The sequence below is a fragment of the Lynx canadensis genome, chromosome A2, assembly GCF_007474595.2.
Source record: "Lynx canadensis isolate LIC74 chromosome A2, mLynCan4.pri.v2, whole genome shotgun sequence".
Classification (NCBI taxonomy): Eukaryota; Metazoa; Chordata; class Mammalia; order Carnivora; family Felidae; genus Lynx; species Lynx canadensis.
The window spans coordinates 51549872-51577445 of NC_044304.2; the positions used below are offsets into that span (position 1 = coordinate 51549872).

Here is a 27574-nt window from a genome sequence, read left to right on the forward strand (position 1 = left end):
TTCTTATAATGCAGCTCTGCTGGTCATTATTCTTTCAGCTTTCATTTGAAAAACTCCTTATTTCACCTTTATTTTTGAAAGATATTTTCACTAGCTACAGAATTGTAGGCTGATAGTCATTTTTATGTTATTCTTTTTTCAGCACTTTAAAGGTGTTAAATTTCTTATGGTTTGCATAATTTCTGATGAGAAGTTGGCTGCCATTCTTATGTTTGTTTCTATGTAGTATGTGTCTTTTTCTCTGGCTTTCATAGTTTTTAAAATTTCAGCAATTTTATTATGGGGTATGTATGTATGTGTGTTTAGTATTCTGCTTGGGGTTCTGATCTTGAATCTCTATGGTTACAGTTTTAATTTTTTTTTTTTCAACGTTTATTTATTTTTGGGACAGAGAGAGACAGAGCATGAACGGGGGAGGGGCAGACAGAGAGGGAGACACAGAATCGGAAACAGGCTCCAGGCTCTGAGCCATCAGCCCAGAGCCCGACGTGGGGCTCGAACTCACGGACCGCGAGATCGTGACCTGGCTGAAGTCGGACGCTTAACCGACTGCGCCACCCAGGCGCCCCTCTATGGTTACAGTTTTAATCCAGCTTGGAAACGTGTTATTTCTTCAGATATTTTTTTAATCTTCCTCGCCCCTTAATTTTTTTCTCCTTGGGACTCTAATTTACACAAGACTACTTGATAGTATCCCACATTTCAGTTGCCAGGTTTGTTTTGGTCCCTTCTCTTTGTGCTGTTTGTATAGTTTTTATTGCTGTATCTTCAGACTTACTGATCTGTTGTACTGCAGTGTGTACATGCTCTTCCTCCTGTCCAGTGTTTTCACTTCAAATATTGAATTTCCCATTTCTAGAAACTCCCAACTTTTTTATGTCTCATTTTCCTTATGTTCCTGTTCCTTTATATTCTTGAACACCTTTGTGATACCTGTTGTTAAGGTCTTTATCTGCTAATCCTGAGGTCTCTCTGATTTGTGTCCATTAATTTTTTTTCTCTTCTGGTTATGGGTCATATTTTCTTATTTGCACATGTGGTAATTTTGGATTAGAAACTGGACATTGTGAATTTAGTTTCTAAGTGCTTAATTTTCGTTATTGCTTTAAAGAGTGTTGGGTTTTGATCTGGCACAAAGTGAAATGATTGTGGACCTCAAGGCTTGGTTTTCACGGTCCAGAGGAGCCTGTGCTCTAGACCTAATTTAAGATTATTACTAAGGCATGATCTTTCTTAGGACTCTACCCAATGCGCTGCATATTCTGAAGTTGTACTCTGGGTCTCAGGCACATGAACTCTTCCCACTCCTCTGAGTTCTAAGAATTGTGTGGTCTATTGGTTTCTGGTCATGAAGTTGTGCCTTTTATTCATGTAGGTTAGGACTTGGTCAGACTCTAGGAGACATTTCTGTAGATCTGAGGAGCTTGCTCTGAGCAGCTCCCTCTTCTCCAGGACTCTGCTCATTAGGTTCTAGCTTAGCATTCCTGGACTCTGACCTCTGTGTCTTCAACTTGACCACTAGACCCTGGATTGTCTCCTTGCCCTTTGGCCTGAAAGTTGCTCCTAGGCAGTAAGCTGGAGCAGCTGGTGCTCCCCTCACCTGTTTCCCTCACCCAAACACTGTCTTTGTCCTATGTCCATAAGCATTTGTTTCATGTATATTGTGTGGTTTCCTAGTTGTTTAGGGAAACTAATTTCTAGGGAAACTCTTACAGCCATTACTCCTTCAAGTGTGGAAGGCAGTGGAAATCTCCCCATTTTTGAACTCACTTGTCAATGGAAACCTGTGAATCCCCTGGTTTCTAGTTCTCACATTGGCTTGCTGAGTTTTCTATTTGGGATAGATGAGTATTTGATGGTAATTTTTGGGTTACCTGGCTCATAGGATCATAACCACTTCCTTTTTTCTTGCCTATGCTGGTCCCACACAGGTATTCTAGGTATGAAAAGTTTGGCCCTAGGGTTTGAGGGACTACCTTAATGTTGTCTGGGGGTCTCATTTTCTATCCCAGTTTGCTTTGTTTTTGTGAAAGGATTAAAAACCATTGTGGTTGCTATTGCTCTTACCCTAACCAGAACTCTCTACCTTTTAAGTTACCTTTCCATTCATATCACTTGGGCGTGGCCCTTGAAGACTGACAGTGTGATATTTCCAATTGATTAGCCTATTTTGTGGTAACGAAATTTGAGGGATTTTGCTTTTACCCCAGGAATAGTTAACACTTTAGCACTCTAAGTATAAACTATTACGGGTGGTAATTTTACTTACCTCCAGATTACCTTAATTGATTCTCTGTGGTGTAAGCCACAAACAGAGCTTATGGCCAGGAGCCCACTAACCTACCACCAACCCACTGTGTGACACAGGACTAATTTCTTCTCATTGTTGATGGTAGCAGACACCATAAGGAAGACCAGGCCTGTCCTTGGGGGGAGCACAGAGCTTGTTAGACATGTAAGAAGAGCTAACTAGAACTAAGGGGTAGTTTTTATCCCCTGAGAAGTGTATACAAAGGTGCCTTCTTAGGTCTTTTCTCATCTGAATAAACAGAAGCACAGTTCTCATACTGTTGTCCAAAGGCTTGGATTGTACAGAATGACATGGAGGCTGAGGGGCAGGGCTGTGGCCTCTATATCCTTACTTCAAGCACAGTCAATCCACCTTTTCCGATTTTATACATTATGATCTAATATTTATTTCAAAACAGGGTTTTGCTGCTGAAAAATGAAGGATGAGCAGGTAGAAGAACAGGGTCCACATTTCCTTGTGCATGCAGCCTCCTGCGGTGAGTGGCCTGACCTTTTACAAAGCTAAGTGCACTCACATAAAGGTCTGCTGTGAGCACCACCCCACATTACAGCTGAGGAGCCCTCTGCTCACATACTCTTCCTGAGTCGTGCCTTTGACAGCACCCACTCTGGGGTTCAGCTGGATTGGGACTCAAAGGCTAGCTTTACCACTTGGCAGTGGACAGCCCTGGGCAGGTCTTCCACCTTCAGTGCCAGTTTCCTCATTGGTAAGTTGGGGATATAGCCCTACACTGGTCTGTTGTGTTGCAACATAGGACGGCTCCAGTGTAGTACCAGCTCGCGATAGGTTTCAGTATAAATTATACTCGCCGTTGTGACGACCGATTCAGGTGAGGGTCTCAAGGCTTCTGCTAACAGGTGATACTAGGTTCAGGGTTGACCAGGACCAGAACCATGGTCTCCGGCACTGACAGGGTCCATAATCTGCACGAAGTGTACCCACTTTCCGGGCCAGTCTCTTAATTGTGGGTATTTGGTTAATACTGCCCTGTGTTTGCATGGCACGTTATGGGTCACCTCCATGCATTAGTTCATCCGAGTCTTCTCTGTAAGGCAGACTTGTATTCCCACTTTCTGGAAGAGGATATGTGTTTAGAGGACACACTCCCCCTCATCGGAGCCCACGTCCAGTGTGACTGGAATCACAAGGATGTTACACAGATACCGGCTTTGTGTATGTCGGCTGGGGGTTCAGGCAGCCTACAGGGACCAGGGTCTTGGCGAATGTTGTTCTAATACACTGACAAACAGGAGTGAACATGAGCTTTTTAGGGAGGGGTTGGGGTAATGCAGGAAGAATTATAAGCAATATGAATTTATTTAACTATTTTGGAAACAAAACCCCCCAAATAATGCCTGAAACCCAAAAGGTACATAAAAATGGCCAAAAATATTTTAAAATAATAGATTTGAAGATCATTTGTAGCTTTTTTCTCCTAACATGAGTGCTTTCAGCAGGACAGTAAATTACAAACCATATCAAATCATGTTAAGGCAGATGATCTATCTGGTTGCACTTGTAACTACTCCTGGGGAAGGAATCTTGTTGGAGCTATTCCTCCCAGCGGTTTGGTCAGTTGGTCCAGGAAAGGGCAGTCCTGGAGTCAGCAGGAGGGGAGCTGAGCCTTTCCTGTCTTGTCACTGCTCGTTCTGCTGGCCCTCTGTGACGGAAGTGGACACAGAACCTTGGCCCTTGTTGACATCACTGATGCACACCCACTGCCCGTCGACAGACTCCTTCCACAGGGTCACCTGCAAGCCAGTGCACACAGCCTGTTACAGGTCTGCACCCTTCCCTCTGCTGTCCTTACCTTCCCAGATCTTCAGCAAGACGGTGACATGACTTGTTTCTGACTTAGCTCCCCCTCACAGGAAGAACAACAAATATTCATGAATAAGAAGCCACTGAGCAAATCCTAGAAGACAGGAATGTGGCTGAAGCACCCCCTGCCCGACCAAAGAGACCAACTCCTTGTACCAGAAGGATAGGCTGGAAGGCTACATGCTGACTGCATGGCCCCCACCCAGGTTGACTCAACACCACATCCAACTTCTTTTTTCCAGGGGGAAAGGAGCACAGGGGTGACATCCAGTCACTCAGCGCTGTAAGTCATGGCCTCGTGGGATCCCTCATTCTGGGCTCTGCCCCATGGGGACTGCAGGCACATCTGTGGGTTTCAACTACTGGGAATCTGATGGTGACTAAGTGGGGTTCTTAAGTGGTCAACACCACAGGGGAGGCACGGTCCACCTCCCGGTAACCAGGTCCAAGTGAACCCAACTGCCCTCCTCCTCCTCCTCTAAGTCCGAGTCTATGCCAATGGCTTGAATAAATCATTGGTCCCAAGTGAGATAGAATCATCATGCCCATGCACTGGGTGGGCTTCCCGGAACTGGCACTGTGTTATTAACAGACCAAGTTCCTAGCTTCAGAGCCCAAGCAGTAGTCCCAACCAGTATCTCTGCTCATCTACAGCACCAAGCTGGGGGTCCAGTCTGCCCCAGGGAATGCTCTACAGTGCAGTTCTGCCAGCTCTTGAACTTGGTCTGCCCCCACCCAGGCAGAAAGGCTGAGTCACAGCCCCACTTGCTGCAGTTCCTGGCTCTTGGTCTCTCATCTAGAAAGCCAATTTACAGACTCTTGTAGAGAGCCCGAACTCGAGTCAGCAGTCCTACCTGCTGTTCTCACCCAGTGGAATACCTTCTATGCTCAGAACTCAAACAGTTGCTTCACTAAAAAACAGACCCTAACAGCAGCCACACCTGTCCAAGGACCAGGAATGACCAGAAACCCAACTGCGCTGACCGGTCAAACTGTCTGCCAAAGTGAGCCTGCAACGTTTGGAAGAAGGGACCACTTAACTCCAATGCAGATACCAACATGAGGATCACAGAAAGCCAGGTAAATGTGACACAACCAAATGAAACTAACAGAGCTACAATGGAGTCTAAAGACAGGAAGACCTATGAACTGCCAAGAGGCCCTAAATAAACAGGGCTACAAAAGACATGTCAGAATCATCAAAAGTCAAAGAATTTTAAGAGCAGCTAGAAAAAAAAAGGTTACATGTAAGGGAACCCCCATAAGACTGTGAGATTTCTCAATAGAAGCTTTTCAGGCCAGAAGAAAATGGGATGACACAAAATACTCAAAGCAAGAAAAACTATTAACCAAGACTACTCTACCAGGCAAAAGTGTCCTTCGGCAATGGATAGACTTTCTTGGACAAACAAAAGCAGAGGGAACTCATCACCGCTACATCTGCCTTACAAGAAATGCTAAAGGGAGTTGAGTATAAATAAAAGGATGCTCATTAACACTATAAATGGATAGACTTTCTTGGACAAACAAAAGCAGAGGGAACTCATCACCGCTACATCTGCCTTACAAGAAATGCTAAAGGGAGTTGAGTATAAATAAAAGGATGCTCATTAACACTATACAAGGCAGCATAAAACTTATTGGTAATGATAAATAAAGTTGGATTCTGTAATATGGTGATGTTAGTGCATAATTCACTTCTAGCTCTAGTTTAAAAGATAATGTAGTAAGAAATAACCATTGTAGTTAAATAACTATAACTACAATAACCTGTTATTAGTTACACATTATAAAATATATAAATTGTAACATCAATAACCTAAAATGTGAGGGGGAGAAGTCAAAGTGTTCAGATGTTATTTTAAAACAGAGTGTTTTAAAATGTCTTATGTAAACCTTATAGCCACAAGGGAAAAACCTGTGGTAATATTAGACCAAAGAAATGACAAGTCAAAGCATACTGATATCATAAAACTTCAAAACACAAAAAAAGAAGGAACAATGTATCAAGAAAACCACGAGAAAATAAACAAAATGGCAATTGTGTAAGGCCTTATTAATTAATACTTACTTCAAATGTAAATGGTTTAAACTCTCCTGGGGAGACAACACCTGGCTGAATGAATAAAAAAAACCCCCAAAACACAAGATCCAACAATATGCTTCCTATAAGAGATTCACTTCAGCCTTAAAGACAGAGATGGAGTAGGGATGGAAAGAGATACTTTAAGCAAATGGCAACCACAAAGAAAGCAGAGGTAGCTATATTTATACCAAATACACTTTAAAGTGAAAATAGTAAAGAGAGGGGTGCCTGGGTGGCTCAGTTGGTTGAGCATCTGACTTCAGCCCTGGTCATGATCTCATGGTTCACGGATTCAAGCCCTGCATTGGGCTCTGTGCTGACAGCTGGGAGCCTAGAGCCTGCGCTTCGGATTCTGTGTCTCCCTCTCTCTCTGCCCCTCCCTCTCTCAAAAATAAATAAAATGTTAAAAAATAGTACAGAGAGACAGAGGGATCAACACACCAAGAAGATGTAACAATTATAAATATATAGATACCCACCACTGAAACATCTAATTATGTGAACCAAAACCAAAACCGAACAGAACTAAACGGAAATAAAGAGTAACACAAAAATGGTTGGGGACTTTAATACTCTCAACAATGGAGATCATCCAGACAGATAGATAAGGAAACAGTGGATTTGAACAATAGTACAGAACAAATGGGCCTAACATGTACATAACCTTCTGACAGCAGAACATACATTAAGTGCACATGAACATTTCCTATATGTTACACCACAAAACGAGTCTTAGCAAATTAAAAAAAATTAAACCAATTATCTTCTCTAACCACAACGCCATGAATACAGCAAGATATCAATAGCAAGAGGAAACTGAGAAATTCACAAACACATGCAAATTAAACACTGAAATTATTCTGAATCAAATGAAAAACACAATATACCAAAACTCACAGGATGCAGCAAAAGCAGTTCTTAGAAGGAAGTTCACAGCAATTAATGCCCACATTCAGAAACAAGACCTATCCCAAATAACCTAACTCTATGCCTTAAGGAATCAGAAAAGAACAAACTTTGTCCAAAGCTAGCAAATAATAAATATTAGAGCAGAAATAAATGAAATAGAGAAGAAAATAGAAAAGATTGACCAGAAGAGTTGGTTGGTTGACAAAACTAACAAAGTTTACCTAGTTTAACCAAAGAAAAAAGAGGACCCAAAACAAAATTATAAATGAGAAAGAAGATATTACTACTGATCATCACAGAAATACAAAGAAAAATAAGAAACTACTATGAAACAACTCTATGTCAACAAACTGAACAAGCAAGAAAAAATGGACAAATTCTTAGAAATGTTACCAAGACTGAATCAGGAAGAAACAAAAAATCTGAATAAAAAATTTTATAAAAATTAAAAAATTTTCTGAAATACAATATCTCAACAGTAAGGAGACTGAATAATAATTGAAAATCTCCTTGTATAAAAAAAGCCCAGGGCCAGATGGCTTCACTGGTGAATTTAAGCTAACATGTAAGGAATGAATACCAATCCTCAAAATATTCCAAAAAAAATTTTTTTTTTTAAGAGGAGGAAATACACCCACACACTCATTTTTACAAGGCCAACAACTGCCCTTATACCAAAGCCAGAAAAGGCTACTACCAGAAAATAAAACTTTGGACAAATAACCCTGATGAATATAGATGCAAACTGAATTTGGCAGTACACTAAAAGGATCATTCACCATGATCAAGCAGGATTCAGACATGGAATGCACGGACGGTTCAACATATGCAAATCAACCAATGTGATCTGTTTGTGATAATGCTTAACAGATTAGGTATAGAAGGAACATACCTCAAAAATAAAGGTCATGTGATAAGCCCACAGCTAGTACAATACCCCATGGTGAAAGGCCAAAAGCTCTTCCTTGAAAATAAGCAATAAGAAAAGGGTACCCACTCTTACCATTCTTTTTCAATGTAATACTACAAGTCGTTGCCAAAGCAACCAGGCAAGGAAAAAAAAAAAGGCATCAGAACTGGAACGGAAAAACTAAAATTGTCTCTATTTGCAGATGACAAGATGTTATACACAGAAAATCCTAAAGGTTTCATCAAAAAGCTTAGATCTAGGGGCACCTGGGTGGCGCAGTCAGTTAAGCGTCCGACTTCAGCTCAGGTCATGATCTCACGGTCCGTGAGTTCGAGCCCCGCGTCAGGCTCTGGGCTGATGGCTCAGGGCCTGGAGCCTGCTTCTGATTCTGTGTCTCCTTCTCTCTCTGCCCCTCCCCCCTTCATGCTCTGTCTCTCTCTGTCTCAAAAACAAATAAAAACATTAAAAACAAAATTTTTTTTAAAAAAAAAGCTTAGATCTAAACAGTGAATTCATTAAAGCTGCAGGATACAAAATTAATGAAAATCAGTAGTGTTTCTATACACTAAGAATGAATTATTCAAAAAGAAATAAAATGATCCTTACGATAACAAAAACAATAAAATACTCATGAACTTAACCAAGGAGGTGAAAGATCTCTAGTCTGAAAGCAAGACAGTGATGAAAGAAACTGAGAATACAAATAAATGGAAAGGTATCTTGTTCATAGATTAAAATAATTAACATTGTTAAAATTTTAATACTACCAAAGCCATCTATAGGTCCAATGCAATTCCTATCAAGATTCCAATGGCATTTTTTTTTTGACAAAAATAGAAAAGAGAGTCCTAAAATGTATATGGAACCACCAAAGACCCTGAATGGCCAAAGTAATCCTGAGAAAGAAGAACAAAGTGGAAGGAATCCTACTTTTTTTTTAAAGTATTCTTTTTTAAATGTTTTTTTTTGAGAGAGAAAGACAGACCATGAATGGGGGAGGGGAAGAGAGAGAGGAAGACCAAAGAATCAGAAGCAAGCTCCAGGCTCTGCACTGTCAGCACAGAGCCCGATGTGGGGCTCGAACTCATGAACTGTGAGATCATGACCTGAGGTAAAGTCAGATGACTGAGCCACCCAGGCGCCCCAGGAATCCTACTTTTTAATTTCAAGCTATTAAGCTATAGTAATGGCATAAAAACGAATAGATGGTACTGACATAAAAACAAATAGGTCAATGGAATCAAAAGCCCAGAAATAAACTCGAGCATATACAGTTAACTAGTATTCGGCAAGGGAGCCAAGAATACTCAATGGAGAAAAGACTGTCTCTTTAATAAATGGTGCTGAGTAAACTGGACATTAACATGTAAAAGAATAAAATTAGACCCTTATCTTATACCACTCAAAAAAACTAACTTCAATTGCATTAAACACTTAAATATAAGATCTGAAACTATCGAAACTCCCAGAGGAAAATATATGAAAACAAGCTATTTGGGTGCCTGGGTGGCTCAATTGATTAAGTGTCTGACTCTTGATTTCGGCTCAGGTGATGATTCTCATGGTTCATGCCTGCTTGGGATTCTCTCCTTCTGTCTCTCCCTCCACCACTCACACACGTGCATTCCCTCTCTGAAAATAAACTTAAAAAAAAAAGAAAAACTCTTTGACATGAGTCTTGACAAAGATTTTTTGGTTGTGACATCTAAAGCAAAAGTAACAAAAAATAAGTTAGCAGGACAGCATTAACTAAAAAGTTTCTGCACAGCAAAATAATCAACAAAGTAAAAAGACAACCTTACAAAATGGGAAAAAAATATTTGCAAATCATACATCAGAAGAGGAGTTAATATCCAAAATATCCAGGGATGCCTACATGGCTCAGTGGGTTGTCTCTTGTTTTTATAGATTTATGTTTTAAATTTATTTATTTTGAGACCGAGCACATATGCGTGTGCATATGCATGAGCAGGAAACGGGCAGAGAGAGAGGGAGAGAGGGAATCCCAAGCAGGTTCCGCACTGTTAGCCCAGAAACTGACATGGGGCTTGAACTCACCAACTGTGAGATCATGACCTGAGCCAAAATCAAAGGTCAGATGCTTAACTGCCTGAGCCACCCTGGTGCACCAATTAAGCATCCAACTTGACTCTTGATCTCAGCTCAGGTCTTGATCTCAGGGTCATGAGCTCAAGTTCCACCTTGGGCTCCCCGCTGGGTATGAAGCCTGTTTACAAACAAATGAAAACTCCCCACGCCACAATATATCCACAGAAGACTAAAACTCCATACCAGAAAGCCAAAAAATACAATTAAAAAATGGGCAAAAGACCTGAATAGAAGATTTCTCCAAAAAAGATATACGAAAGGCCAATAGGTATGTGATAGTGAGAGATAAGCATCTCACTCAGCATCTCTAATCACTGGGGAAGTACAACCATAGGAGAATATCACCTCACACATGTTAGCATGGCCATCATGAAAAAGACAAAGACACAAGTATTGGCATGGATGTGGAGAAAAGGGAACTCTTGTGCATTACTGGTGAAACTATAAACTGGTGCAGCCACTATGGAAAACAGTACGGAGGATCTTCAATAAAATTAAAAATAGAACTATATGATCCAGCAGTTCAACTTCTGGGTATTCATCTGAAGAAAATGAAGAGACTATCTTGAAAAGTATCTGCATCCCCGGGGCGGCTGGGTGGCTCAGTCGGTTAAGCGTCCGACTTCGGCTCAGGTCATGATTTCATGGTTCGTGAGTTTGAGCCATGCATCAGGGTCTGTGCTGACAACTCAGAGCCTGGAGCCTGCTTCAAATTTTGTGTCTCCCACCCTCTCTTCCCCTCCCTGGCTCCCGTTCTGTTTCTCTCTCAAAAGTAAACATTAAACACACCCAAAAAACCAAAAACCAAATACTGATGTTGTTTTAACCAAGTTGCTACAGGTTCTGTAAGAGGATACGGGATACAACAGTGGTTCTCAAAGTGTGCTGTCTAGACCAGGGCATCTGCCATAATGAGGAGCTTGTGAAAACTGCAAATTCTTGGGTCCCTGCCCAGATCCACTGATTCAGAAATCCTGGGGGTGGGCTTGGCAATCCATGTTTTAACAAGTTAAATACTAAAATCTGAGAAGTATGCTAGAGGAAGACAACAGATGCGTTAAGTATGTTATTTCAACACTGACATAAACAGTGGAATAAATAGCTAAGCACTGGAAAGGTTTATTTCTGGAGAATGAAAATTAGACTGCATTAAAAAAATCATAACCTAATAAAAACTACTTCAAGCTATGTACGTGTATCTGGTAAAAAATAATAATGATTTTAAGAATTCCTGCTTTAGCAGCACCTGGGTAGCTCAGTCACTTAAGCGTCTCACTTCAGCTCAGATCATGATCTCACAGCTTGAGAGTTTGATTCCTATGTTGGGCTCTGCTGATAGCTCGGAGCCTTGAGCCTGCTTCAGATTCTGTGTCTCCCTCTCTCTCCTGTTGCTACCCTGCTCACACTCTGTCACAGTCCCTCTCAAAAATAAACTTAAAAAGAATTTTTTATAATTAAAAAAAAAAAAAGAGAATTCCTGCTTTAGAGTCAGACTATTTACTACATATGCACTATGCAGAATGCTCTAGACTGCAAACTAAGTCCTTTAGTGAAGGAATGCTATGCAGACAGCAATAGAGTTGAGCTCTTTGTAGCAAACGGTGATAAAGAAGAGTTGAGAAGCATAAAAGAATAATGGCAGCAGAACCCAAATGTGGAATGTGCATACAACCAGCCACTTGCCCATTGCCTTGTAAATACTACTGTAGGGCTCCTCAGGCAAGTCAAGGTCGGCTGGGCTGTCCTAGGTGCCACCAAACCTGGGGCCTAGGCCCGCCTCTGGCACTTATTAGAAATAAAGAGGGTTAGATTAGTTATCTTTGAGGGTCATTCCAGCTCTAAAATTCTATGGCCTGGAGTAGAGGCCTGCTACATTTCTAGGACTACTGTACATGAAAGGGACCCCAGGCTGGATGAAAACTGCCCACAGAGTCTCAAAGATATATATATATTTATTTATTTAGAGAGCGTGCATGTGCGCAAGCAGGGGAGGGGCAGAAAGAGAGGAAGAGAAAGAATCCCAAGGAGGATCCACACCATCAGCAGAGCCCGATGTGGGCTCGATCCCACCAACTGTGAGATCATGACCTGAGCCCAAACCAAGAGTGGGATGCTCAACCGACTGAGACACTCAGGCGCCCCTCAAAGAGATACTGTTTGTACTCCCATGTGCACAGCATTACTGACAACAGCCAAAGGAGGAAGGACCCCTGTGTCTACCAATGTATGTGTAAATAAAATGTGGTAGAACACAGTATTGGTCTTAAAAAGTTAGGAAACTGACATATGGTACAACACAGATAAGGATACTACGGGAAGTGAAAGAGGCCAGTCACAAAAAGACAATTACTGCATGATTCCACTTACATGAGTTCCCCAAAGTAGTCAGATTCACAGATAGGAAGTAGGATGGTGCTTACTGGGGTCTAGGGGCTGGGTTGGGTGGAAGTTAGTGTTCAGTGGGGACAGAATTTCAGCTGGGGAAGATGGAAACAGTTCTAGAGACGCGTGGTGGTGATGGTCACACAATAACGTGAATGTACTCAAAACCACTGAACTGTACACCTAAAAATGGTTATGATGGGTAAACTTTGTATGTATTTTGCCAGGATTAAAACAAAAGGCTGCCTCTAGGAAGGAAGAAGTAACAAGCTACTGCCATCTCCCTAGCTTACGCCTCTTCTCTCAGGCAGACGGTCCATATGTAACTTTAAAAAGCAGGTTTCAAAGCAGTGGTCATGACTGTTCAAGCACATTTGCTTTGTTGCTATGCTGTCCTGAACTACTCTTTGTTTTACTGTTTTCCAGTGGCTACTTTGCCTCCATGTCCCTTCCTTTATATGGCTTATAGCCCAGTAGGGAGAGGTATATGGTGGGTGAATAAGAGTCATGAATTATACGGATTTTTAGAAATATGTCTCTTAGGTGTCTGACAGAAACCCTCCTATCTTTTTGCTTTTGTTTATGAGGTATTTTTTTTTTTTTTTTAAATCTATTTACTTTTTGGCCGTGCTAATTGAATGTCACCATATAACAAGGTGGTCAAATGGTTAAGGTGATGGGACTATCAAGGCAGTGACTTGGGATTTAATCTGGGCCTGATTACTGGCTCTGCCATCTAAAAGCTTTGTGACCCCTGTGCAAGTCAAACCACTTCTGCCAGCTTCTTTTGTATTTGTAAAAAGGGGACAAACAACCTCTGGGGGCTTGGGGGTGGAGGTACAGGGGACTGTAAAATTTAATGATATAATTAAGAGACATACTCAAAACACAGTCCTCATTAAGGATCCTTCTAAGCCTCTCATTACATGGGGAATACAACTGTGCTTTCTAACGGGCCTAGTAAAGACAAACAGGGCCCTGTCTACCATGTCATGGAAATGGGGTGTACCTTATTGTCTCCGCCTGAGACAGCCAGGATGTTGGCGGTGATGGACCAGCTCACATGCCACACAACATCATTGAACTTGTGCAGCAGTTTGGGGGACCACGTATTGCTCGAGATGTCATCACAGGTCCAGATGAACACACGACCATCCTGGGAAGAGACAGGCTAAAGTCAGGGAAGGTAAGGCAGGGATCTTGCACTGGGGATATCTGCTCAATCTGGAGCCATATTGGACTTTTGCAGGAATAGGGTGGGGGATTCAGCACAAAGCACAGCCAAGGCCCTCCTGGGTGTGCACAGCTGTGATGGCCAGTGTCCAGCCCAGCAGCCGTGCTTTTATCCCTTTACCCCAGGAACACGTTTCACATTCGAGTCTCCCAGGTTCCTGTGCTCATATTGGTTTCAGGTATGGACTTTGCATTGCTGCTAACTGTAAAATTTTCTCTGGGTTTTCCTCATGTCTGCCAAGTCCCCTCCTTATTTTGGCTCCCTTGGGCTCTGTCTATATTTTCTCAACCAAATAGGTATGGCTGTCTATAAACCAAGCTCAGAGAATGAGAAGGGACAAGTTTAAAAAGTCCCTCTCAAATTTAGGATGAAACATAACAGGCTCAAATGAAGCCTGGCTTAACCTTTGTCAGTGGTGGGTTAGCACATAATTTAAGGCTTGTCCTTGGTTTTTCTTTTGTGATCTGTGAAGACAGAATAGGTAGGTGAGTCCAAGACCTTATTAGAACTTCCAATTGCCCCTAGACCCCACTTGGGAACACTCCCAGAATGTACCTGGGCAGCTCTATTTCCCAGCCATACAATGCTGAGGATGGGAAATTGGTCCCAAATTTGACCCAGCTCGTGGCTCAGTGGAGACAAGCCACTTGTGCCTTTTGATCAAGCCTTCGCTACAGGATGACCTGGGTCTCCTACTTGCACTGGTCCAAAGGTGCCTGTTGCCCTACCCTTACCTTTAAAAGACTTTACCCTAGGGGGACTATAAGGGCTGACGGGACTTACTCAGAGATTAAACAACACGGGAGGCTCTCATGGGTCTGAGCTGACCTGGGAGCAGCTGGCGATGGTGCTGGTGGGCAGGCCAATGGAGGGGGCCCAGGCCACATCTCGAACCCAGTCACTGTGCGCTTCTAGCTTCTGTTCCTCCTTCCACTGGCCATCCTCCTCCTCCCTGACAGGGGAGATGAAAGGAAGAATGCAGCAGGTTGCAGCCCAGGTGTTTTCCCACACCTCCATTCCACCCCCAGCCCATGGGCTTTGCAGGGGCCAAGAAGCTATTCCATCTTTCTGATTTCATTTATTGACCTTGTAGATTTTTACTCAGTTCACCAGCTATAAAGAAACCCTCCAAGAAATGCTCTGTTCCCTCACAGCCAATGGTGCCGGCAACTGGGAATTAGGTGAAGAATTAAAATGCTTGAGCAAGGCCAAGTTGTTTTTAAAGGATGTCCTCTGACAGATTGAAAATGGTATTCTATCAGCAGGAGGGGAAAAAAGGGTGATCCTGTTTCTTGTGAACTGTGGCTGAGTCACAGTAGGTAGGGTGGAAGGTAAGAAGTGTCCCCTTGAGGGTAAGTCCACCAACCCCACTTACTTCCACAGCTTGATGAGGTTGTCACAGCCGCCTGACGCAAACTTCTTGATGTAGTTGGGCTTCTGCCCCGATGGCTGGTCTATGAGGCTTCCAGGTACAACAGCAGGGGCCCAACTGACAGCATTGCAGCCAATCTGTAAGGATGGGGATTGGGATGACTTTGCCCTTTTGACTTGCAACAGAGCACTGCTTCTGCAGATCCAAAGCTGCAGTTCATATCCCCTCCAATTCTCAGGACAGGATTAAGTAGGACAGCTATTTTGATGAATTAAGGATTAGCCACCATAATGCTTTTCAAGGAGCCCTAACAGTGCCTTTATTTTTCAGCAATATATTTAAAGTAGGAGAAACTCCAGGGAGTTTAAGAAACAGAACAGTTTTCAAAAATATGAAGGGATTCAGAAAACCATGCAAATACATGGCTTAATGAATTAGTCTAAAGCATTCTTGTAACCACTACTTGCTCAAGATAGCAAATTACCATTTACCCAGGAAGCCTTGTAATTATGTCCTACGTGAATCATAGCCCTCTTCCCCAGTAACATTTTCCTAACTTCTAATTTCTTACCTTTTTTTTCTTTTTAGTTTTGTCACCCAAATATGCATCCCTAGACACTACAGTGTGGTCTTGCCATTTAAATGTTTTTTTCAAAATCTTTTTTACATTTCCTCATTTATAGATTCCCCGCTCTGATCTTTTTTCTTTACAATTTTTCTGTTGAAGAAAGACCAGTCATCCGACCTGCAGTATCTCAGGCTGATTTGTTCTTTCTCACTTGGTTCAACACTTTCCTCTGAATTCCTGAAAACTGTCAGCTGGATCCTAGACTGGATCAGACTCAAGTTTGACCCCTTTGTTAACACTACAGGCAGTATTCTTTCATCGGGAGGCAAATGACATCAAATCGTCTTTTTTATGTTATTAGCATCTGTCAACAATTTATGTCTCTTTCAATTCACTGGACATTACAAAATGGTGATATTGTAATTGTAGTCATTTCTTTCTCATTTATTATTAGGAATAAGCTAGACATGGGGCAATTCCCCTCATTAATATTTGGATCCTCATGGGTACAGATCAGATAGGAAAGGCAGGTCAAATGCTTGACACTTTTGAACTGGTTTCCTGACGGTCTTCAAGGATGATTGATTCTCTCTTTATATATCATTATGAACTCATAGATCTAAGCATATCTGATGGGTTTCAGTTCATTTTTTTGACACCTAAACTGCAGTGTGTGTTCAAATTGGCTTTCTGACATAATTCTAGTATGTCAAAATACATCTTTGATTATTTCTGTTAAGTATGACAAGATATCACAGACTCATCTCGTACATTTCCTGCCTCAGACCTGAGATCAGCCACTTCCTCAGGAATTAGGGTTTCTTTTGGTGAGAAATTATTTCAAAACTATAGACTGGTGCTAGGGATGCTCGCTGCCACATAATCATTTTATCTCTTTTTTTTTTTTAATTTTTTTTTCAACATTTTTATTTATTTTTGGGACAGAGAGAGACAGAGCATGAACGGGGGAGGGGCAGAGAGAGAGGGAGACACAGAAGGGAGACACAGAATCGGAAACAGGCTCCAGGCTCTGAGCCATCAGGCCAGAGCCCGATGCGGGGCTCGAACTCCCGGACCACGAGATCGTGACCTGGCTGAAGTCGGACGCTTAACCGACTGCGCCACCCAGGCGCCCCTCATTTTATCTCATTTTACACATCAGTCTCAGTCACTGCCAATGTATGGAGGTGGGAGGGGCGTGTTTTGTGTGTATGGTACCAACATTAAAAGATTCTGACCTCCTGCTCTGCTTGTGCCCACTTTTTAAATAGTTGTCCATCCACTACCTTAATAGAGCACATGGCCAGTACATCCTATACTCTGCCTTATAACTCATTTGGTCTTATTTCTCTACAGTTAACTATACTTGATGTCTTTCCAATCATTTTTTTTTTTTTTTGTCTGAAGCTTATTCTCAAGTAGATCCCTCAGGAAGGGCAAGTGGAAATAAGTCCTTGAGTTTGTGTATAGCACTAACAGTTTACGTCCTTTATACTCCAATATAAAATTTTATGAAGGGCTTTGAGGTATTATTGACATAAAGGCACAATCTGATGAACTCTGACACAGGTATACTCTGTAAAACTACCACTACAACCAAGATAACAGACATGTTTCAAAGTGCTGAAAGAAAAAAAACTTCCAACCCAGAATACTCAGGGAAGTGAAGCTATTCAGAATTGGAGGAGAGAGAGTTTTCTAGACAAGCTAAACCTAATGGGGTTCATGACTACTAAGCTCACCATATAAGAAATGTTAAAGGATCTTCTTTAAGCTGAAAATAAAGGGTGATTAGTAACAACAAAACATTTGAAAATAAAAATCTCACTGGTTAAGGTAAATATAGGAAAGTTGGTAGGTTAATCACAGCTAAAGCTAGTATGGAGGTTAAAAGACAAAAGTAGTAAAAATATAACTCCAATAATTAGGGGATACACAAGATAAAAAGTGATGTCAGAAACATAAAATGTGGGTGGAGGGAGAGTAAAAAATGTAGAGCTTTAGAATGCGTTCATGTGTAAGTTCTTCTCAACTCCAAACAGACTGTTATAAATATGTGATAAATAAATGTAAGCCTCATGGTAACCACAAAGCAAAAATCTAAAGTAGATACACAAAAGATAATGAGACAGGAATCTAAGCATACTACTAAAGAAAGTCATCAAGCCATAAAGAGAACAAGAAAGGAACTACTAAACAGCCAGAAAACAATGAACAAAAATGGCAATAAGTACATATCTATCAATAATCACTTTCAATGTAAATGGCCTAAATGCTCCAATCAAAAGACAAACGGTGACTGGATGAAAAAACAACACGCATCTATAGGCTGCCTAGAAGAGATTCACTTCATACCTGAAGACACATAAAAACTAAACTGAAGGGTTGGAATAAGATATTCCATGCAAATGGAGGCAAACAAACAAACCAAAACCTGGGGTAGCAATGATTAGGTCAGACAGAATAGAATTAAAAACAAAGACTATAAAAAGAGACAAAAGAAGGGCATTCCAAATGATAAAGGGATTAATTTTAAAAAATGGGAAAAATATAAGCACATGGAGACTAAACAACGTGCTGCTAAACAACCAATGGGTCAATGAAGAAATCAAAGAGGAAATAAAAAATACACTTGGAAAAAATGAAAATGGAAACACAATGGTTCACAATCTTTGGAATATAGCAAAAGGAATTCTAAGGGGGAAATTTATCGCGATACAGGTCTACTCAAGAAACAAATCTCTAATAATCTAACCTTATACCTAAAGGAACTAGACAAAGAGCAAACAAAGCCTAGGGGTACCTGGGTGGCTCAGCTGGTTAAGCGCCCGACTTCAGCTCAGGTCATGACCTCATGGTCCGTGAGTTTGAGCCCTGCATCGGGCTCTGTGCTGACAGCTCAGAGCCTGGAGCCTGCTTCAGATTCTGTCTCCTTCTTCTCTCTGCCCCTCCCCCACTTGCACTCTGTCTCTGTCTCTGAATAACAAATAAATGTTAAAAGAATTTTGAAAAAAAAAAAAAAAACAAAAACAAAGCAAGCCCAAAGGTGGTAGAAAGAAGGAAATAATAAAGATCAGAAAGGGAATAAATAAAAGAGAGACTAAAACTACAACAGAAAAGATCAATGAAAGAGCTGGTTCTTTAAAAAGATAAAAAAAAAAAAAATTGATAAATCTTTGGCCAGAATCATCAAAAGTAGACTCAAATCAGAAATGAAAGAGAAGAGGGGCGCCTGGGTGGCGCAGTCAGTTAAGCGTCTGACTTCAGCCAGGTCACGATCTCGCGGTCCGTGAGTTCGAGCCCCGCGTCGGGCTCTGGGCTGATGGCTCAGAGCCTGGAGCCTGCTTCTGATTCTGTGTCTCCCTCTCTCTCTGCCCCTCCCCCGTTCATGCTCTGTCTCTCTCTGTCTTAAAAATAAATAAACGTTGGAAAAAAAAAAAAAAGAAATGAAAGAGAAGAAATTACAACCTACACCATAGAAATATAAAGGATTATGAGACTACTATGAAAAATTATATGTCAACAAATTGAACCACCCAGAAGAAATGGATAAATTCCTAGAAACATACCATCTTACAAGACTGAATGACATCTTACAAGACTGAAGAAACAAAATCTGAACAGACGGATTACTAGTAATAAAACTGAATTGGTAATCAAGACTTCCAAAAAAAGTCTAGGACCAGACGGCTTCACAGGTGAATTCTACCAAACATTTATTTTTTTAAGGTTTTACTGTTAAGTAATCTCTACACCCAATGTGGGGCTCAAACTCACAACCCGAGAGATCAAGAGTTGCATGCTCACCAACTGAACCAGCCAGGTGACCCTCTACCAAACACTTAAAGAATGAATATCTGCCTTCCCAAACTATTCCAAAAATAGAAAAGGAAGGTATTCTTCCAAATCCATTCTATGAGGCCAACGTTACCCTGAAGAACTCATGCAACTTAACCTCCGAATAGATAATCTGATTAAAAATGGGCAGAGGACCTGAATACACAATTCCCAAAGACATACTGATGATGAACAGACACATGAAAAGATGCTCAGCATCACTCATCAGAACAGAAATGCAGATCAAAACCATAATGAGATAGCACCTCACACCAGTCAGAATGACTAGTATCAAAAAGACAAGTGTTGAATATGTGGAAAAATGTAACCCTTGTGTACTGTTGGTGGGAGTGTAAATTGGTGGAGCCGTTGTGGAAAACAGTAAGGAGGTTCCTCAAAAAATTAAAAATAGAATTAACATATGATCCAGCAATTCTACTTCTGGTTATTTATCAAAAAAAGCAAAAACAAAAACACTAATTCAACAAGACATCTGCACCCCCCCATGTGCCCTGCATGTTATTTACAATAGCTAGGACATGAAAGCAACCTAAGTGTCCATCGATGGATGAATGAAAAAAACCCAAAAACGTGGTGTATGTACACACACACACACACACACACACACACACACATATGGAATATTCAACCATAAGAAATGAAATTGTGGCATCTGCAACATGGATAGACATTGAGGGCATTATGTTAAATGAAGTGAAAGACATTGTATGATCTCACTTATATGTGGAATCTGTAATAAAAAAAAAAAAAGCATGAGAAAAACCATGCTCATAGATGATACAAAGAACAGATAGGTGGTTGCCAGAAGTGGGGTGTGAGGTGTGTAAAATGTGTAAAAGGGAGTCAAAAGATAAACTTTCAGGTATAAAATAAGTCACAGAGATGTGACTATAGGTAATACTATACTGCCTATCTGCAAGTTGCTAGGAGAGCACATCTCACAAGTCCTTCTTATCACAAGAAAAAACTTTTTAGATTTTATTTAAAAAATTTTTAAGTGTTTATTTTTAAATATAATTTGACAGTGTATACAGTGTGCTCTTGGCTTTGGGAGTAGGTTCCCATGATTTATCACTTATATATAACACTCAGTTCCCATCCCAATAAGTGCCCTCCTCAATGCCCATCTCCCATTTCCCCTCCCTGCCCTGGACCCCCCCCCCCCATCAACCCTCAGTTTGTTCTCTGTATTTAAGAGTCTCTTATGGTTTGCCTCCGTTTGTAACTATGTATTTTTCCCCCATCCCTTCCCTCATGGTCTTAAGTTTCTCACATTCCACATATGAGTGAAAACATAAGATACCGGTCTTTCTCTGACTTATTTCGCTTAGCATAATACCCTCCAGTTCCATCCACGTTGCTGCAAATGTCAAGATTTCATTCTTTTTCATTGCCAAGTAGTATTCTATTGTGTGTGTGTGTGTGTGTGTGTGTGTGTGTGTGTACACACACACACACCACATCTTCTTTATCCATTCAGTTGATGGACATTGGGCTCTTTCCATAATTTGGCTATTGTTGATAGTACTATAAATATAAAATAAATATTAGGGTACATATAAATAAATATTAGGGTACATATGCCCCTTCAAATCAGCACTCCTGTATCCTTTGAATAAATTCCTAGGAGTGCTATTGCTGGGCTGTAGCGTATTTTTAATTTTTTAAAGAACCTCCATACTGTTTTCCAGAGTGGCTATACCACGTTGCATTCCCACCAACAGTGCAAGAGGGTTCCCCTTCTTCCACATCCTTGTCAACATCTGTTGTTTCCTGAGTTGTTAATTTTAGCCACTCTGACTGCTGTGAGGTGGTATCTCAATGTGGTTTTGATTTGTATTTCTCTGACATGAGTGATGTTGAGCATCTTTTCATGTGTCTGTTAGCCATCTGCATGTCTTCTTTGGAAAAGTGTTTAGTTTTGAGACAGAAAGAGACAGAGCATGAGCAGGAAAGGGGCAGAGAGAGAGGAGACACAGACTCCAAAGCAAGCTCTGAGTTGTCAGCACAGAGCCTGACGTGGGGCTTGAACTCATGAACCATGGGATTATGACCTGGGTTGAAGTTGGAAGCTCAAATGAAAAAATTTGGGGGGTAATTATATACAGTGACAAATGTTAACTAGTCTTATTGTGGTAATCATTTTGTAATGTATACAAATACTGAATTATTAAATTATAAATCTGAAATAAAAATATGTCAATGATACCTCAGTAAAAACAAGAGGTGATTAAAAAAAACTATTTTACTGAAAAAAGATAAATCTATCCATTGCCCCTCAAAGTTTCCTCTGGTCTTTTTCCTAGTCCCTCCCCTAGCCCTGCTCTACCCCAAACTTAAATGATCTGTTGTCACTCTAGTTTACTTTTTCTAGAATTTTAGATCAATGGAATTTACAATATATACCTTTTAATCTGATTTTTGTCACTCTGTGTAATTATTTTAAAATTCATTCTTCTTATGTGTGTCAGCAGTCATTTCTTTTCATTGCTAAGGAACATTTCAATAGTATGGACAAAACACAATTTGATCCATTCACATGTAGATTATATCCAGTTTTTGGCTTTTAAAGCTGCTATGATCTTTTGTATGAACTTGAAAGTCAGTTTTGCTGGTTATAAATCCTTGGCCCACACATTCTTTCCTTGATTATTGTGATTTTTCTTTTTTTCTATGCATGGATCATTGCTGTTCAAGAGTCTACTGAAAATCTAATTTTGTTTCCCTTGTAAGTCACATGGCTTTTTTCCCCTGGATGCCCAAACGATTTTATTTAAAGGCCAGTAATTTTATTACAATTACGCCCTTTATGCTAGTGATTCTGGGTTGATACTTTTTTTTTAAGCATTTTATTTTTTTAAGTAGACCCCATGCCCAACATGGGACTGGAACTCATGACCCTAAGATCAAGAGCCATATGGTCTATCAACTTAGCCAGCCAGGCACCCCTCTGGGTTGAGATTTCTTTTTTCTCTAAAGTTTATTTATTTATTTTGAGAGAGAGAGAAAGACAACGCTCAAGGAGAATCCAAGTAGGCTCCGCATTGTCAGCACAGAGCTTGATGCAGGGTTTGATCCCTTGAACCATAAGATCATGACCTGAACTGAAAGCAAGAGTCAGATGCTTAACCAACAGTGAGCCGCCCAGGTGCCCCTTGATATTCTTAAGTGTAGAGCATGCTCTCTCAAAATGCAGTTTCAAATTTTGTTTTAAAATTTTAAGATAGTTTTCTTGAATTAGTTTTTAGTATTTGTTCTTTTTTCTTCTTCAGGAGTTCTTCATATTCATGTTTGATCTTTGCCTGTCTTTTTTCTCAAAATCTTTTTATCTCTTCATTTTTAAAAAAAGAATTTTTTTTAACGTTTTATTTATTTTTGAGACAGGGAGAGACAGAGCATGAACAGGGGAGGGTCAGAGAGAGGGAGACACAGAATCTGAAACAGGCTCCAGGCTCTGAGCTGTCAGCACAGAGCCTGACGTGGGGCTCGAACTCACGGACCACAAGATCATGACCTGAGCTGAAGTTGGCCACTTAACCGACTGAGCCACCCAGGCACCCCTATCTCTTCATTTTTTTTTTTTAAGATATACTATTTTATTTTCTTTTTATATTTTAGTTAACATACAATGCAATATTGGTTTCAGAGGTAGAATTCAGTGATTCATCACTTACATGACGCCCAGTGCTCATTACAACAAATGCTCTTTTTAATACCCATCACCCATCTAGTCCATCTCTCATCCACCTCCCCTCCAGCGACTCTCAGTTTGTTCTCCTCATTAAGAGTCTTTCGTGGTTTGTGTCTCTCTCTTCTCTTTCCCCCTTTCCCATATGTTCTTCTGTTTTGTTTCTTAAATTCCATATATGAGTGAAATCATATGGTATTTGTCTTTCTCTGATTGACTTATTTCGCTTAGCATAATATATTCTAGCTCCATCCACGTCGTTGCAAGTAAGATTTCAGGTTTTTTTTGATGGCTGAGTAGTATTCCAAAAATATGGAACACTTCATGAATTTATGTGTCATCCTTGTGTAGGGGCCATGCTAATTATTGTTCCAATTTTAGTATATATGCTGCCAAAGCACGAACAAGAAATTTCCTCTTCTTCGTGATCTATTTCTCTTAAGACATTATCTGTTGTTGTGTTTATTTGCTCTTGTATTGTTTCCAGTTTAGTCTTTATTACTGAAATAATTTTTCATTTCTGATTTTTTCCTAAATTCTGTCACTTCATTTTGAAGTTTTTCTAATTGTGACTTATGGTATTTTTTTCACACCTTGTATCATTTAAAAAATGTTTCTTAGCTTGATTTGAAATAGCAGGTGAGAGTTTGATTCTGTTTTGTGGGCATGTCTTTCTTTCATTGCTTGTCAGGATGTTATTCTGTATATTCTTTTTTTTTAATTTTAAGTTTTTACCTTAATTCCAGTTAGTTAACACGCAGTATTATATTTAGTTTCACAGTGATTCAACACTTCCATCCATCACCCTGTGCTCATCAAAAGTGCCCTCCTGAATCCCCATGATGTATTTCACCTATCCCTTGACAACTTCTTCCCTGGAAAATTTTTTTCCTAAGAAATAACTTTAAAACATTCAGAATGCTCAAGAATTTAGTTAAGGATAAAGCTCCTAAAAATTCCTAATGTATATTATATACATTCAGAACAATGTAAATTACTCAAATAGTTTATTATACCAAAACCCCCTTAGAGCCTACCTAACTACATCCCCTCTTAAATTAGAAACTTCCATGGTAACATGCTGCCCACCAGCCTCCAAACCAGTTTCTATACTCTTTCCCTTTCTTGTGAGTTAAAATTTATGTAATTTCACCTCAAATGCTTTTGTTATTTTTATGTGAAATTAGTTGTCCTGAAAAAGTGAGGTCCAGGGAAGCCTTTCTAGGTTGAGAAGTCTGTTTTTGTTAATAAATGTGCTGACAAGTATGACAACTTGCTTTCAAGATCTCTTGGCTTTGTTCCCCTCCCTGACTTTGGTCTACATCCTTGCTTTCCTTTTTCTGTGTCTCTCTCCTGCTCGATTTTGATTTCTAGTAGTTTCTCCTCCCCAGGGGTCCTGTCATGGAAACAAGCCTTAGTGGGTCAGAAAGGTCAGATTTCTACAAGTCCCTTTAGTTTTTCCCAGGGTGAGGGGCTTGCACTCAACTGGTAGGACAAAGTATTAAACCCCTCCCAGTCAGTCCTCCAAAGATAATACAGATGGCTAGTAAGCATATGAAAATGTGCCCAACGGGGCGCCTGGGTGGCTCAGTCGGTTGAGCGTCCGACTTCGGCTCAGGTCACGATCTCGCGGTCCGCGGGTTCGAGCCCCGCGTCGGGCTATGGGCTGATGGCTCAGAGCCTGGAGCCTGCTTCCGATTCTGTGTTTCCCTCTCTCTCTGCCCCTCCCCCGTTCATGCTGTGTCTCTCTCCGTCTCAAAAAAAATAAACGTTAAAAAAAAAAAAAAATTTAAAAAAAAAAGAAAATGTGCCCAACTTCATTAGTCATTAGAAAAATGCAAACTGAGGCCACAGTGAGGTACCGCTTCACACCCACTCGGATGGCTATAACAAAACAAACAAAAAAAGATGACAGTAAGATTTGACAAGGATGTGGAGACACCAAAACCCTTGTCCACTGCTGAAGCCATGTAAAATGGTATAATTAACCTGGAAACTCAAAAAGTTAAACAGACACTTTCCTTCTGACTTGGTAATTCTACTCCCAGGTATATACCCAAGAAAACTGAAAACATATGCTCACAAAAAATCTTATACATGAAAGTTCATAACAGTATTCACAATAGCTGAAAATGTCTATTAACAGCTAAACGAGATACATAAATTCACAGGATGGAATATCACACAATCATACAAAGGTATAAAGCACTCATACTATGATATGAATCCCGAAAACATGTTAAATGAGAGAAGCCAGTCACAAAGGACCACATTTGGCATACCTCATTCAATTGTGTTCCACTTTATTGTGCTTCAGTTACACCGTGTTTTTTACAAACTGAAGGTGTGTGGCTACCCTGTGTCAAGTAAGTCTATTGGTGCCATTGTTCCAACAGCATTTGCTCGCTTTGTGTGTCTGTTTTGGTACTTCTCACAATATTTCAAGCTTTTTCATTACTATATTTGTTATGGTGATTTGTGATCAGCAATCTTTGATGTTATTATTGCAACTGTTTTAGGGTGCCATGAATACACCTATATAAAATGACAAGCTTCATTGATAAATGTGTATGTTTTGACTGCTCCACTAACTGGCTGTTCCCCCGTCTCTCACCCTCTCCTTGGGTCTTCCTATGAGACACAAACGATACTGAAATTAGGCCAGTTAATAACCTTACAATGACCTCTAACTGTTCAAGTGAAAGCAAGAGTCACGTGTCTCTCACTTTAAATCAAAAGCTAGAAATAATTCAGCTCAGTGAGGAAGGCATGTCAAAAGTTGAGATAGACTATACAAGCTAGGCCTCTTGCACCGAAGAGCCAACATCTGAATGCAAAGGAAAAGTTCTTGAAGGAAATTGAAAGTGCTACTCCAGTGACTATGCTAATGATAAAAAAGTGAAACCACCTCACCACTGATAAGGAGAAGGTTTTAGTGGTCTGGAGAGAAGATAACACCAGCAGCCACAACATTCCCTTAAACCAAAGCCTAATTGAGAGCAAGGCTCTAACTCTCTTCAATTCTGTGAAGGCTGAGAGAGGTGAGGAAGCCACAGAAGTGTGAAGCTAGCAGAGGTGGGCTCCTAAGGTTTAAGAAAAAAGGCCATCTCCATAACATAAACGTGCAGGGTGAAACAGCAGGTGCTGATGTAGAAGCTGCAGCAAGTTATCCAGAAGATCTAGCTCAGATCATGAATGAAGGTGACTACAGTAAACAGAGTTTCGATGTAGATGAAATAGCCTTCTATTGGAAGAATATGCCATCTAGGCATAGCTAGAGAAAAGCCAATGCCTGGCTTCAAAGTTTCAAAGACAGGCCGATTCTCTTGTTAGGGGCTAATGTAGTTGGTGACTTGAGGTTGAAGCCAGTGCTCATTTACCATGCAGAAAATCCTAGCGTCCTTAAGATTTATGCTAAATCTACTTTGCCTGGGCTGTATAAGTGGAACAACAAAGCCTGGATGACAGCACATCTGTTTACAATGTGGTTTATGGAATATTTTAAGTCCCCTGTTGAGACATATTACCCAAAGAATCCTTTAAAATGTCCCTGCCTGGGGGAGCCTGGGTGGCTCCGTCGGTTAAGCGTCCCGCTTTGGCTCAGGTCATGATTTTGCGGTCTGCAAGTTAGAGTCCTGTATCGGGCTCTCTGCTGTTACCATGCAGCCCACTTCAGATCCTCTGTTCCCCTCTCTTTCTACCCCTCCCCTGCTTGTGCTCTCTCTCAAAAATAAATGAAAGTTAAAAAAAAGTATTACTGCTGACAATGTACCTGGTCACCCAAGAGATCTAATGGAGATTAATGACAATGAGATTAATGTAGTTTTCATTCCTACTAACACAACATCCATTCAGCAATTTCCATGGATTAAGGAGTAATTTTGACTTTCAAGTCTTATTATTTAAGAAATATATTTTGTAAGTCTGTGGCTGCCATGGTGATTCCTCTGATGGATCTGGGCAAAGTAAACTGAACACCTTCTGGAAAGGATTCACTGTTCTAGATGCCATTAAGAACATCTGTGATTCATGGGAAGAAATCAAAATAACAACACGAACAAGAGTGCGGAAGGAATAACTGCAGATGTGGTGGAAAGAGCAAGAGAACTAGAAGTGGAGCCTGAAGATGAGACTGAACTGCTATAATCAAACGATCCAACTTTAACACACAAGGAGTTGCTTCTTCTGGATGACAAAGAAAGTGGTTTCCTGAGATGGAATGTACTCCCGGTGGAGATGCTGTGAAGACTGTTGACATAACAAAAGATTTAGAATTTTACATAAACTTAGCTGATAAGGCAGCAGCAGGATTTGAGAGGATGGACT

At 40.6% G+C, this 27574-nt stretch overlaps 1 protein-coding gene and 1 pseudogene across 1 annotated transcript in view; both read right to left on the reverse strand.

The window, feature by feature from the left end:
- Positions 1-3609: 3609 nt before the first annotated feature.
- Positions 3610-27574, reverse strand: part of SEC13 (SEC13 homolog, nuclear pore and COPII coat complex component) — a 35422-nt gene continuing 11457 nt past the window's right edge. The window contains exons 6-9 of the mRNA XM_030307393.1: positions 15138-15271; positions 14591-14714; positions 13538-13684; positions 3610-4062 (exon numbers count right to left, since the gene is read on the reverse strand). Of these exons, the coding sequence (XP_030163253.1) occupies positions 3949-4062; positions 13538-13684; positions 14591-14714; positions 15138-15271 (519 nt within the window). The 3' untranslated portion in view covers positions 3610-3948. The remainder of the gene's footprint in view (positions 4063-13537; positions 13685-14590; positions 14715-15137; positions 15272-27574) is intronic.
- LOC115509456 lies at positions 23555-23649 on the reverse strand (annotated as a pseudogene).